Below are 15,126 nucleotides of genomic sequence, written 5' to 3'. Positions count from 1 at the left end.
AATTTTATGTATGTTTGTATCGTTATTTAGATTGCATTATAGTTTTTATGCATTATGTCACGAAGCTTTGAAGAAGTATTCAAGTTCAATATTTGATTTTTTGGTTGCAATATAAGGTAATAATTTTATGTTGATTTGTTTCATGATTTTGATTGCATTATAATTTTATTTATGTTTGTATCGTAATTTTTGTTTGCATTATAGCTCTTATGTATGAGTGTTTGAAGTGGCATCTCCTAAAGCCTAGAACCTCATTTTTCTTTTTTCTCCTTCATTCTCTCAATATGCACTACTACATATTTTTTTTGTCAATTTATGTTTTTTTATTAAATGTTTGCATTCAACTTCAAACCATTCATCTCCTTCTATATTAATTCAAATGACATAACTCCAAACACTTCATCTTTTCCCATCAATCATTTATTTATATACATATAAACAACAACTATTTATTCATCTTCATCTCTCACACCCTCTCAAATTCTATCTCTATCTTATACATCTATAAATTTATTTATTTTTCTTTGGTTTTTCTTCTATTTTACTATTGATAATCTTCATAGTTTTTTTTTTCACTTCTCCCATAATTTTATGTATGTTAGTATCGTTATTTAGATTGCATTATAGTTTTTATGCATTATGCCATGAAGATTTGAAGAAATCTTCAAATTCAATATTTAATTTTTTGGTTGCAATATAAGGTAAAAAATTTATATTGATTTGTTTTATTATTTTGATTGCATTATAATTTTATTTATGTTTGTATCATGATTTTTGTTTGCATTATACCTCTTATGTATTAGGTGAAGATTTAAAATGTTAAAGTTCACCATGTAATTTTTACTTATGTTGAACTTTTTTTGTTTGCAGGTTTTCGAAGTCTTTAACGTTTATATATCAAGTCTTGAATATTTGAACTTTTCAAGTTTGGGTTGTGGGAATTTTTTATTATGATCTAAAGTAAGGATTTTATGCAAGTTTGTTTTGTAATTTAGAGTGTATTAGAATGTTATGTATGTTTGTTTCATGATTTTGATTGGATTATATTTTTAAGTATGTTTTTATCGTAAGTTTAGTCGTATTATAATTTTATGTATGTCCATGTTATGATTTTGATTGCATTATAATTTTATCTATTGGGTTATAAAGATTTGAAGTTTTAAGTTTGGTATGTGATTTTTTACATATCGTATGGTTGGTTCATTCACTATTGTGTTTTTAAAGTCAAGGTGTGTGTTGAAGATGAAAAATAGTACATGTACATCATCCTTTGAAGGAGACATATCTTTATGTGGAGTATTTTTGTTCTTAAATTTGTGTCAGATTTCTTAATATTTCCGTCGTTATATATATATATATATATATATATATATATATATGTGTGTGTGTGTGTGTGTATTAAAATTTCACTAACTATTTTATTTAACTTTTTTGAATTATTTGAATATGATTTGTTGATGACTCTATTAACAATTAATATATATTTATATAAACAATCCTCACATCATTAATCAAAACACTCATGTTACCGCGCAACGCGCGGTTCCCATACTAGTGAAATTTAAAGTTTAAACAAAACAATCGGCTAAAAAGCGAATGTGGCAAAAGAGTTGTCTGCTATAATAAATAAATAATGTGCAAAATTTCAAAAGAGTTGTTTGTTTACCTCTTAATAGATAAATCTTGTTTGACAAAAAAAAATCTATCTTTTAATGGTTCTAAAACCCCTCTGAATTATTTTGTATTCTAGACATCCGTTAACCATTCAGCGCCCTAATTTCGTTGTAAACAATTACCAAACAATTATATTTTATTTTGTACTTTATCATGAGAGACTCTTAATTATTCTGACCACTTAATCATTTTGCATCAAATCATTCAGCAACTGCAAACAATCCCTATCTATTTGATTCTTTATAGTTGAATTATATTATTTTTTAAAAATTTGTTTGCTTATATATCAATTTTTTACCTAAATCTTAAAATCTAATTATTTTGTAACCGGAAAGTGAAATTTGACACACACCACTTGTATTTGGATTGTGGTTTACTGGTTAAGTCTTAGGGTGATGCAGTAGAAAATCTCATATATCCTGGTAGGCGTGTTCATCTCTTTATATTCACTGGATATGAGAGGATCTGATCCGATCCAATTATCCATTAGATGTTGGCTTTACCAACTGACCCAATTGGTTCAGTTCCATCCATTGGATATTATTATTGGATTCAACTAATATTAATTGGATTGGATCCACCCGACATCCAATGGATAATCAGACCGGATCGGATCCATCCAATTTGTTAATTTAATCCAATTTTTCAACAATAAAACAAATTAATTGATCACTTTAATTATGTCTGAAAACCAACACAAGCAAGGCTAAAAATTCAAAAACCAACACAAAAACAAATTCTAATTTAAGGAAATTGAAAACAAATTAACTGGATGATAGTTGGGTAATGGTTGGATGGATAAATAGATGATTAATTGGATATATAGTTATGGTCGGTCGGTTCTAGTTGAATCGGTTGATTTTTCGTGAGATTTGAACTCATGATCTCATAGCAGACCAAAAACTCACATACCGTTAGGCTAAAGGCTCTTTGGTAGTTGGATCAAGTTTTACTAATTCAACATTCATTTGAAAGTATTATTGAAATAGTTAAATTAAACTTTGAGATATGGATATTGAAGGATCTACTTAGTTACTAAAATCCCTTCGTTATAGTTATATTATGTAATTTTGATTAAAATCCATATTGAAAAGGGGTGAAAGAAGTAACTTAGAGTGATGTAGGTAGCTTTTTTGTAAGTAAAAAAAGATGGTAGTTAATTTGTGTAGGTAGAAGTTAGTAATTAATTAAATTATTTTATTAAAATCCTTTTTTGAAATTATTTATATGTTTAAAAAAAAAGGTATAGGATGGTTAAAATTAGGGATGGTGATTTATCCCGACCCGGTAGGAAACCCGACTCACTCGACCCAAATGGGAACAAGGATTCCTTGCTAAAACGAGTATCGGGACCAGGGAGCCCCAGTACACTCATATTGGGGTTGGGGTCGGGGTCAAAGTCGGGTAGCATATCCCCGACCCACTCTGTACCTGGTATATAATTTTATTAATATATTTTATATAATATATGTATGTATGTATATATATATATATATATATATATATATATATAGGGTATATTTCTTTTACAACCTTGTGTATTTGTACAACCCTTGSAACCCAATTAATTGAGATATTTATAGAAATGATGAAAGTTCATTTATTATGATTTGAATATTTATGGAATATGAATAGAGTTCATTAATTATGATTAATACTTTATATTATGAAACAATCAAAACTTCTATGAAATCACATATTCATCAAATGAAATGGACGGTTGAGATTGAGTTGTATTGGTTGCACAAATGTCAAGGGTTGTATAATAACCAACCTATATATATATATATATATATATATATATGGTTTATTTCAAATACAACTTATCGCATTTGTACAACTAATGCAATCTAATAAATTAAAATATTTATGGAAATGATTAAAGTTCATTTATTATGATTTAAATATTTATGGAAGGTGAATACGGTTCATTAATTATGATTAATACTTTATATTAGAAAATAATCAAAACCTTTATAAAATCACATATTAATCAAATGAAATAGACGGTTGAGATTGGGTTGTATTGGTTGCACAAATTACAAGGGTTGTATAATAACCAACCTTTATATATATATATATATATATATATATATATATATATTATTTATTTATTTTCTAAAATTAGGTCTTGACCGGGGACGAAGATTGGGGTTTAACCAGAAAATAAACCGGAGATGAGATATTAATCCCCGTACCCGTCGGAGACCGAGGCAGTGGAGTCGTTCATAGAAACCGGGCTAGGGAGACTCAATCCTGCCCATCCCCACCTCGTTGTTATGCCTATTCAAAATTGCAAGCCAAATTCATAATATTTAAATGTGGGGCCTATAACCCCACACCTTTTCACCGGATGATGTGGCATAAACCTTTATGATGCGGATGCTCTTATATTGCGATGCTACATATCCAAGAATATCTCAAATCAAATCAAACGATCGAGTTCTGTTTTGATCAACAATTAAAATAAAATTCTAAAATATAAAATAAAAATTGAAATTATTTTATTACAAGATAAAAAAGCATGCAAATTTAAATTTACATTACAAACTACAAAGAAGCTATCAACTCATTACTCATCTCCTAACGGCTGTAAATACATAATTTCAAGCAAAATCACAACTCAATTCATATGGGATCCACAAAAGACCCGAAACCTGGCCCTAACAAAAGATTTGGGCCCAGACTCCTTTTTTGGGCTAACTGAAAAAGGGCTTGGAAAGCTGGGTCCAGGCCTGAAAAAGCCCATGCTTCACTATGTGAACTTACACCTCAAATGTCGTTGCATTGGTGAAACGAGACGGAGTTTCCACAAGTGCTCGTTCGAAATCTAGACTCACCCAACACCTGCCTTAGAACACATGAATTACTCGGATCTGCCTCAAGACACATGTTTTACCTCTCTAGTGATGGTCGTAGAGGCTCTCCAGACGGTAGCAGGAACCCTATTTCCGCCATGTACACTATAAAAACAAGTCGTGCCTTGCTTGCACACCCCCCCTGCGGTCCCAATGGCCATGAGGTCACCTTCAACGATTGTTCAACACCCATTTCATTGCGTTTTCTCTAAAGTACTTGCAAAACTAGGATACCAATGAGCATTAGAGGTCGTTTAGTTAGTTTTCCATTAAGTCTTATATGGATAAAGTTGTTTATAACTCTATATAGATTACTTTGTCTATATAGATTAAGAAAGTTTTTTTGTAGATGGAAGAAGCGTGTTTAAAAAAGAGAGAAAGATCATTAGAGTTTTGCTCTAAATATATATGTAATAATTTTTTTGGATAAGAATGAGAACCTAAAACATATACATCCATCGAGTTATCTTTTGTGTACAATATGTTGACAAGGATGGTCAGTGAACAGGGTGTTACGCAGATGAAAACAACGGATCTTGGCAAATGAGTCCGACCCGTATACAAATACGGCTAACCAAACGAATCATTTCCATGTTTTTCATGACCCGGAAAACCCCTCACATCTCTTTCGTTCATCTCATCGGGCGACTGTTCCTCTTCTCGACTGGATCAGAATCCATCAACCCGTAAATCTATTTTCTCTCTTTAGAACTTGATAAGCACCGGCGACCGTTTCTCCTTATTGTTCAACTCCGACCAACAACGGGAAACTATCCAATATCTCCCACTCTCATTCAAACCTCCCTTAGCAACAACGGCTACATCGTCGGTTCAGTTTCATCTACGGTTCTAGCGACTCAGTCCTCTCGTCCAAAACTGGTTCCAACGGCTTGCTCAATCACTCCGTGCTCACAAGTCACAAAGGTAGGTCCATAAGCATTATAGGTTAGGTAAGCGTTTGGTAGACAGGCCCTAGATATTTATTTTGATTTAATATAACCTATATTTATTTTAATTTAATAAAATAAAACATATTATATAATTTACAATTTACTGATTTAAACATTCAAATAGCTTTAGACTAAAGCGATCGGGAGAAATAAATGGCGACAGGGAGCACCGGAGCAACGCCGGAGGCTGCGGCGATGAAGATAGTATGGAACGAGAGACAGAGAAGGTTTGAAACAGAAGACAAGCAAGCATACTTGCAGTACGAGTTGAGAAATGGTGGAAAAGTGATGGATATGGTTCACACCTTCGTTCCGGCAAGCAAGAGAGGTTTGGGTTTAGCTTCACATCTAACTGTTGCCGCCTTCAATCATGCTCAGTCCAATTCCTTATCCGTCATCCCTACATGCTCTTACATCTCTGTAAGCTCCGCTACCGCCATCTCTCTTCTTCAATTTTGTAGATCAATTTTTTAGGGTTTTTATCATAATACGGTTGTTTTCCCCTGCGTTTCGAATCATATGAATGTTTGTCCCTGCGATGTTATCAGGAAGGAATCCGTATCAGTTTCAGTTCGTATCTGATTAAATAACTTTTCCTTTAACTTTCAGCGATAGAAATTGTTTTGCTGCCGTAGAAACGGAACAAAATCGATGTGAAATTTGGTAAAATTGACCTTAAAAAGTAGTATTTTCTTCTTCTAAATATGGGATTGTTGCCATCATATGACTTTCACTACTATGCTTTAAGGAGGTTCATGCTCATTTGAATGATTTGTGAAGCATACATGTTAAGAATGTTTCAGCTGAAAGTAGGATTACATTTAGCACTTTCGGTTTACCAATTATGGATAACAATTGTCGATAGAGATCAAGGCTATGTTTGACAAACTAGCTGTTAACAAGCTAGTTCTTGTATTTTTGGTAAATACTAGTAGTTCATAAGCTAGATGACAATGCAAATGACCTAAGAGGGCATGTTAGAAATTTAATTGGATCGGAAAAAAATGGATAAAACTTGTTAGAGCTTATTGAAATGCTACTTTAAACGAGGCTTTTTCAATAAGCCCAGAAAATAAGCTAGCTTATGGTTGCCAAACATGAATTTAGAATAACGATTTATTAGTAAACGTTCCCTTTCGTCCTTGAACTTTAACCTTAGGGTTTCTATCAAGTCAAGCATCATTTTTTGAACTACAAAGGGACAAAGTCTGTCATCCTTTGATCCTGCATTTATGATAATTATGTTTACCATTCTCTTTATTTACAAGAATTGAGTTGTGGATCTTAGAGGAACGGATAACGTTAGATGGATCACAACGAAAAGATTGTCCCAACCACAAGGCCAAATACGCTTGGTGTATACGTGTCGCCCTTTACAAGTTCTCCTTGAAGTCAATTCATGCATATATACCCGATCCCCAAACCCACCCCGTCCCCATGGCGCACCTTTTCTTTGATTCGAAACATAATTTGGTCTTGGTTTGTAAATAGAGCTAAGCTAATGTATCATTTTGCATATTTCAGGACACTTTTATACCAAGAAATCCATCTTGGAAGTCGGTATTATACTCTAAAGATGTGAAATCTAGCATTTGAAGCTTACAGTTTACCTGGCATTCGGAGGTTAGTATTTTGTAGATAATACAACTTACTTTGCTGAAGGATATGTTGCGTTAAATAAGCCATTTCGATAATTTCACTCCTGTTGGTCGAAGATGTTATGACGAATAACTGTATCCATCTTGGAAGTTTGTATTTGATATTATTGAATTATGAAGTCAAAAATAATTTAATGAATTTTCTCCCCGTTGAATTACGAAGAAGAGAATTAGGAATCAATGGGTTCCTCGATTCGATCTTCAAAACCAGACCATTGGTTCATCCTATGGTCTGGTTGTGAACGTCAAATCCAAAAATGAAACTTTACCATGAAGACAAGTTACTTTTTTTTTTTCAAAGGGTGTAGGATGATATTCAAACATTAGAAGTGTGGGTGTAATCATATGAGTAAAGTTCGGGGTTCGAGTCAAAGGGCTTTGATGTATGCATTGATTTACCTCGTTCATGATGACCGTGTGACCCGTCTAATGGCGCATCTTAGAGCATCTCCAACAGATTTCCAAATTGAAGAAAATAGAGATGTTGGGGGATTTTGGGCATGTTCTTGCTCCAACAGATTCTCCAAAATAGAGAAACTAGGAGAGTGCGTGCAAAAATCTCCAAATTTTGAGAATACCCAAAAATGATTACAATGAGAGAGATTATTTAACATATTTTCATCACTAGAAGACTTTGAAAATAAATATTTAAAAAGAAAAATAATATTTTATTAGATGAAAATGGATATTTTAATAATATAAACAATGTTCAAATCTTCAAAATGAAGAATATGATTGGAGTTAAATGTATATTTAGAGATTTTGAAGTTTCTTTTTCCATTTTGGAATTTTTTTGAAGAATCCACATAAAAAAGTCGGACAAAAGGAAAGGCCATGGAGACTTTGACTGAATGAATAGGGATCAATTGATTTAACGTCTCTAATTCAAAACCAAACAATTCAATTTCTATTTTTCGATTGTACCGATGCTGAGGGGTTTTTATATCCTTTTGACTTCCAATCGGGTTGTCTTCTCAGGTCTTGTGTTGCCTGTAAGTTGTGATTTGCCTTGAGATGGCCGTCTCCTGCTCACCTGAATCGCCTCATCTATCCTCCTGAGGAGAAGTTTGGTTTCCTCATTTTCGTACGAATAATGAGAAATCTCATAGTTCAGTGAACTGTTGAAGCTATCGAGAGAGTCCCAAATCCTGACCGGGAACCAAAAAATTTGAAGAATCCACATAAAAAAGACGGACAAAACACACTATTTTTGAAAGGGAAAAAAAGGTTTAACGGTGAAATATCTACATTACTTTTATGTTCTTTTTACTATTTATTCAGAACATTTACCAAACAATATTTTTCTTACTTTATATTAAATCATATAAAACCTCTTATTCATTTATACCAAATCATTCGGTATTTATATAAAAAAAAAATAAAAAAATCAATCTTGCAAGTCTTTGTATACGTTACACGTTTCCAATATCAGTTTATTTTTAATTATGGGTTTCCAAAGCAGATTACATACATTTTTTCATGTTTCATGTTTCGAATATCAATTTCTTTTTAATTATGGGTTTTCAGACCAGATTACACCCATCTAGACCGATCTCATAGGGCTCTCAAAAAACACGATGATCCTAAGGACATACAAACTAGCAACCTACGAAATCGTACCAATAGAATTCCATAACGAAATGATATTGTGGGTGTCTGGTTAGCTTTGAATACACCTCGACTAATCCCCTCCCCTAAAACACCGACACAAAATTTCCAGTAACCCTGAAAAGACTTGAACCGATATAGTTAAACGATTTCTAGATATCAAAATTCAAAAAGAATCCACATAAAAAGCTAGATATTATTGTCATGTATATATAGGGATTTCTGATTTGGTGAAAGCTTACAAACATAGCTAAACCCTACGAAATAACCGAAAAGATACCGAAATCATTTTTACCCTTTAAACCGCATGGATTGGATTGTGGTTCGGATCCGTTCTTGGACCAGGATTATTTGCATGAAATGCAGATTGACGGTTCAGCCCTCCAACTAGTTTCAGCGAAGTTGGTGCACCATCCCCAATCGATTCACCTAACGTCAGCTTCGACATCCCGACAAGATCATCCACATTGATCGGGTTCTTTGAATGGACCGCTGTTGGCTTAAGAACCTCGTGAGACTCGGTTTTGGCCGATGAAGTTAGATCTTGACCAGTTTGACCAGACCCGGGTCCTGGCCAATAAGGGATAGCGACCGGTATGAGTGGAGATACGTATGTCGGAAACATAACCGGATACAAGCATTGTGAACCCTCGAGATTTAGAGGTGCGTGTGTCGGGTCAGTGGGCGGGTCCATGGTGTTCGAGTTTGCAGAATCCATTGACTCACATTCTTCTTCCTCGAGGGTCGGTATCGTCAACGGGTTGTTGACGGATTGAGCCTCCGGTTGTGACGGGTTCCCAGCTGGGTAATCAAGAGATGAAACCATATGTGTGTCTGGGGACTGCAAAAATTCAAGAAACACAAAAAGGCAATAACTTAAAAGCATAAAATGGAGAAAAATGAAAGATTGCATTCTCGAAATCGAAAGCGAGCCCGGAAAGTTACGTGATACTTACATCATCGGCTACGATATCGAAGAGGCTAGAACGTCTCTTTCTCCTAGACATATTGCTTTGCCTGATGAAATATTTTTGGGCATGGCTTGCAACTTGAGTCGGTGTTCTTGAAATCACGTAGTTTCTTGCTATTCCACGCCAATCGCCTTTCCCGAGCTTTTGTAAACCTAACAGAAACATCCGATGTTCTTCCTCTGTCCATGGAACACCTGCAAATCAAATATGCATATCCCGTTTTACACGAAGAGACGACATTTACATAGCATAAGTAGTCGAATTTAATCATCACGTTAGTGTTATGGTCCAAAGGTGGATGCATTGGATAATGCCTTAGGATCTGTTTGTTAGTAGCTTAATGAGCTCAACGAAACTTATACCTTATTCAGTCAGCTTTACATGACTGTTTTGTAGTGGCTTAATGATATATCGAAAGTGGCTTATTGATTAAGCTTCTAGGGGGGAGCTTTATGCAGACAACCAAGTTTTTTCAAAACTACCCCTCCCAATTAAAAAATATGCTCCCTTCATCTATGAAAAATCCTTTCAAAGAAAAATCTTCAAAATCTATACAGACAGATTAATCCACACAAAAATTTTTATCTATACAGGACTTAATGCAAAACCAACCAATATACCCATAACATATTCACATATCCAACTAGCAAATCAACCTAAACTTCTAGGCTTCAAGAACAAAAGAAAAAATAGAAATGCAAATAATTTATGTTTTCAGAAATGCAGACATCAATCAAATGAATCTGCAAAGTTAGTGTACACAAGATTAGATCATTAGATGATTGGAAATCAAATATAACCACAAATATATATAAAGACTTGGATCATGTCGTGAGACCATATTTTTACACTTGAAACTTCACAACAAACCATTGTGAAGGTAACCTTCATAGTGTTCTTGCTGTGAAGGTTCGAATTTTTTTTACCTTCACAATGTTTTGCCGTAAAGTTTCAGTTGTAAAAATATGGTCTCATCGGTCTCACAAAAATAGGTTGGTCTCACGTGAACCCAAACCTCTATAGATAATGGACCTTCTTTTGACAACTCTCTCAATCGTGAGATTTCTGAGAACCAGTATGCCATGTGCTATTTTATATATTTTTTTCATCCACGGCTAGAATTTAATACAGTGAAAACATATATTTATATATGTATGTGTGTTCCACAATGTGTTTGTTTATCGTGTACTCAGTTCATCTTCATGATGTGAACCTATTTGGTGTGTATGTGAAACAAAAAATATACGTAAATATATTAAATACTCTACCTACATGAAAAGATCATGTGAAACAAAATCTCGAGGTAGAAGTTCTGGTGGTTCTCATAAATTTTGGATAAGCCCCTATATCTATATGTATATATACAGACACATATAAAGTCCATAATCATAACATACTACTAGTGCTGTGAGAGTAATGATTAGCCTCAAAAAATGAAAATGATTCAAAAAGCACTTTTTGGATCATAGATTTAGCATCCAATTTGATCACCAAAATGCAATCAATTTAAACTCAAAGTTAGAAATTATCACCTCCAATTGATAGTACTAATCAACAAAATTAGAAATCAAAACACAAAATTAGGATGAAATTGAATCAAAATCATCACCTGCATGGTTTCGAAATCCGATGGTTAAAAAATCAAATTAAACGAAAAAAAACCAGAGTGTTTTTAACCTTTTTTCCTTTCACGGCTTGAAGACGACCCGGCAACGAAATCCTCCGACCCGTAACCATCAGCGGCGGCGTTATGATCCGGAGTATCTCCCGGCGAATCAACGTCGGTACCGCCGCCACCGGCAAATCCATTTAAGAAGTTGTTGCTTCCGGATCCGGTGTAGTGGGTCAAGTTCCCCATACTAGCACTCTTTCGGATCGATCCATCAGTAATCCGGACCCCAAATAACTTCACGCCTCGATTAGGGCAAGTTCGTGAGTTGTGACCATTGTTACTGCAATGAGAACATCGTCTCGTCATGGCTGATTACGCGATTTATCTCTTCTGTTCTTCGAATCGATCGTCGAAACAAAGATTACTGATTCCAATTAACGTAATCCAAAAGGGGGAGGTATGAATTAAGGAATTGGGGGTAAAAAATTATGGGTTTGGTTAGATTGGATTTGGGGTTTGGATTGAAGTTGGTTGGGGATTTATATGAATTTTATCAAAATTGGATTGAAATCAATTGTTTTATAGAGAAACGAAGCAAGAAGAACATACGACAAATAAAGAGACAACATGATCCATTTGCAAATAAATGTGTAAATAGTATCGACCAAGTATAAGTTTCACTTTCACCTTGTGCTTTTAGTAATTGGCAAATTTAATCCTTGTATTCACTTGTGTAGTTATTTTTTGTTGTGTCAAAAGCTAAAGATTCCTGATATTATGCTAACATGTGATATAATCTTTTGAAGATTAAGAACAAAATGTACCAAAATATAATGAAGTTTGTCTTGTTTCTTTATACAGTAATGGTAAAAAAGGATCAATTAGTGTAACAAATGTTCGCTTTATTTATATTGCATACGCACTTATCTAATGATCGAGTTTTCAACATACTTGACATTGATTAGCCAAAGCGCTTACCTTTCATCAAATGGGTCATAATCAGCCTCACACATGGATCCAGGGAACTAACAACTTTTTACTAGTAGGGTAATATAAGGGGTTGTTTGGTAATTGTTAAATAAAATAGTGTAGAATGACTAAGAGGTCAGAATTATTAAGAGGCTCTCATGATACAATGCAAAATAAAATATAATTGTTTATAATGGAACTAGGATGGTAAATGGTTAAGGGAGGCTCAGGATGAAAAACCATTCAGATAATTTTTTTTTTTTTTTTTGTCAAACAAGATTCACCTCTTAACGATTCAGAGTTTGCCTCTTAATGAAACTATGAAGAAGTAAACAAACAACCTCTGACATGTGTTTCATATGATCAACAATTATAATATAACTTGATAATTTGGCATTCGCATAATTAATATTTATAAAATCTATCATTTAAAAGTCAAAATTGATACAAAATAGAAAATTTGAATATGAACTATAACAGACTTTCTTAATGTTGATGCACGTTGGCAAAAGCTTTTAACTAAAGGATCATTTATCAATTGTTTAAATATAAACATTTACAATGTGTCACTTATCTTACATGATGAACATGATAAGTACTGATAATCTTACCATGTAAGAGACATAACAATTATCGAAAATCTTACTGACAGCGAAGATTCTTACCTAATTAATGTTTATTGCTTATCCGATAAGATATGTTTATCAACAATTAATTTCGATTCCTTAGAATGTTACCCGATAAGGTAACTGATCGTAATGACTCTTGATGGTAAGTTTTCACCTTTTGATTTATTTTCTCCTTTGAAAAAAGTATGGGGGTTGATAGTGAACATAAGGTAAAATGCAAGGGCTACAAAAATAACATTTCAATGCTTTCCTCCACCGTTACGCGCATAAGCTCGGTGCATATTCGCGTAGTCAATACGAAACAAAGTCAACTTTTGGTCAAATGTATTTGAGGGCTAATAAATGTAGCAAAATAAAATATTTATTGGTGATATTATATTATTATTTGTAATTGAATTATAAATATTTATTTGAATTAAATATGACGATACAATCTTTTCTCCCTAATATTCAATCATAATTGAATGTCAAAATTAATAAGGCGTACTAAAAAGTTAGAGGTTCAAATCTCATCAAAAATGAGAAAGGTATATGAGTTTATTTATTACATTTGTCGTATATTAAATATTATATACATAAAAAAGAGCTAAAAAGAGTCACTTTTCACCCACTTGTGTTCCTGGGTGAAAAACGACTTATTTATTTTTTGTTTTTTTATGGACCAGGATGAAAAGTGAGTTTTATTTGTCTTTTAACGCCTCCACAAGTCACTAAAGTGACATTTGCAGAGGTAATGAATTTTGATGAAAATGAAAAAGAAATGACTAACAGATGAATTGTTTTATGCAAAAATGACTATTTCACTCAATTTCCTCTTCTTTTCTGTCCTTGTGATTTAAAAATTAATGATATACAAAATGGCGAAGTATCGTTTGAGAAGAGAGTTAAGTTAAGAAGTGTAAGAAAAGATTTAGACATTTGATCACCTTTAATTTATACCCACCCATTAATCGTATTTGATATAAAGATTGATCCGATACATCTCATCTTCACGTGCATCTAAGGGTGTAGATCATTTCTTACGCTTCTCGTCTTAACTCTCATCAGGGATGGATTTGCCTTGAAAAATGTGGGGGGAAACTTCACTCTTATATGCTTTGTTTTTCTAGGAAATTTTGACGGTTACCCTCCAATGACCTAGTCCGTTTTAATAAAACCCTCCAGTCCCTTAACAGTCGTTATCCTTGTATATTATTATCCTAAACCCTCCGTTCATGTAAATTTCCGAATCCGTCATTGACTTTCATTCTCATCGAAATTAAATCCTATATAAAATTAGTTGACAACAATCCAAATTAAAAATGGAAATTGATGAAATAAAATTGCATATAATTCCATAATTGTGGACACGTTTAATATGGACTTGCATGAGCACCACGTTTCCTTTGGAGTCTTTGAGGTAGTCCTTACCCACACGTGGCATACTTAATATCCGTTGATTACATCTTCCCACCGAAAAACCTTCTTTTTCTATTTTTAAGCGAAATAGCACGTCCAAAAGTCAAATAATGTGAATGACGGACTTTTTTATTTTTTATTTAATGTCATCTAAAACATGACTTGTTAAAACAATGTTAAGGTTTTTTTTTTTAATTTAGGTTTCCTTAAAAAAATTATGTGATATTATTTTTAAGGTTGTTTGTTTATCTTTTAATAGTTTTATTAAAATACAGTCTTCAAATCGTTAAAAGATGAATCTTATTTGTTAAAAAAATAGTATGTCTCTTAATGGTTCTAAAACATTTTGAATAATTTTGTATCATGAACCCCTCTTAATCATTCAGCGCCTTAATTTCATTTTGCACTATATTGTGAGAGTCTCTTATTCATTCTAACCGTTTAACCATTCAACAACTGTCAAACAGACTCTCAGTTCAACAATTTAAAAAATATGATATCATATATCTCTATTTATATCATAATTAAACTAAATCATGTATTGAAAATATATAAAGTTGATCAATGAACATAAATTGGTCTTACAAGTCTCACAAAAAACCTTTGGTCTCACGTGAACTCAACCTTTTATATATATATATATATATATATATATAATAGATAATAATTATATTATACATATCTCATTATAAAAATCCCTAAGATTTATAAATTTGTATGAGTGATTAGGTTATTAAGAAATTCGTAGAAGTTGTATAAAAATATATAATAATAATAAAAATTAAGAAAGTGAATTCAT

General features: G+C 32.9%; 2 protein-coding genes across 2 annotated transcripts; one reads left to right on the top strand and one right to left on the bottom strand.

Moving 5' to 3' along the window:
* The first annotated feature begins 5,600 nt into the window (after positions 1–5,600).
* Positions 5,601–7,295, top strand: LOC112529518 (acetyltransferase At1g77540-like). The gene is made up of 2 exons (XM_025140839.1): positions 5,601–5,902; positions 7,007–7,295. The coding sequence occupies exons 1-2, from the start codon at positions 5,636–5,638 to the stop codon at positions 7,076–7,078; spliced, it is 339 nt and encodes a 112-aa protein (XP_024996607.1). The 5' UTR covers positions 5,601–5,635; the 3' UTR covers positions 7,079–7,295.
* Positions 7,296–8,871: 1,576 nt separating this feature from the next.
* Positions 8,872–11,915, bottom strand: LOC112529759 (transcription factor MYBS3-like). The gene is made up of 3 exons (XM_025141149.1): positions 11,397–11,915; positions 9,705–9,913; positions 8,872–9,589 (listed from the first exon to the last, which is right to left on the bottom strand). Exons 1-3 carry the CDS (start codon positions 11,695–11,697, stop codon positions 9,047–9,049), a joined length of 1,053 nt encoding a protein of 350 aa, XP_024996917.1. The 5' UTR covers positions 11,698–11,915; the 3' UTR covers positions 8,872–9,046.
* Positions 11,916–15,126: the final 3,211 nt, after the last annotated feature.

Source organism: Cynara cardunculus (genome assembly GCF_001531365.2).
Source record: "Cynara cardunculus var. scolymus isolate 2C chromosome LG 16, CcrdV1, whole genome shotgun sequence".
NCBI classification, from domain to species: domain Eukaryota; kingdom Viridiplantae; phylum Streptophyta; class Magnoliopsida; order Asterales; family Asteraceae; genus Cynara; species Cynara cardunculus.
This window is presented reverse-complemented; position numbering and strand designations above follow the sequence as displayed.

Bases quoted from the DNA above. Each gene is read 5' to 3' on its own strand.
- LOC112529518 (XM_025140839.1), top strand. From the start codon at position 5,636: ATGGCGACAGGGAGCACCGGAGCAACGCCGGAGGCTGCGGCGATGAAG. The intron at 5,903-7,006 runs GTAAGCTCCGCT...TGCATATTTCAG, and splicing joins CTACATGCTCTTACATCTCT to GACACTTTTATACCAAGAAA.
- LOC112529759 (XM_025141149.1), bottom strand. From the start codon at position 11,697: ATGACGAGACGATGTTCTCATTGCAGTAACAATGGTCACAACTCACGA. The intron at 9,914-11,396 runs GTTAAAAACACT...TTTGATTTGCAG, and splicing joins AAGCCGTGAAAGGAAAAAAG to GTGTTCCATGGACAGAGGAA. The intron at 9,590-9,704 runs GTAAGTATCACG...GAATTTTTGCAG, and splicing joins TCGATATCGTAGCCGATGAT to TCCCCAGACACACATATGGT.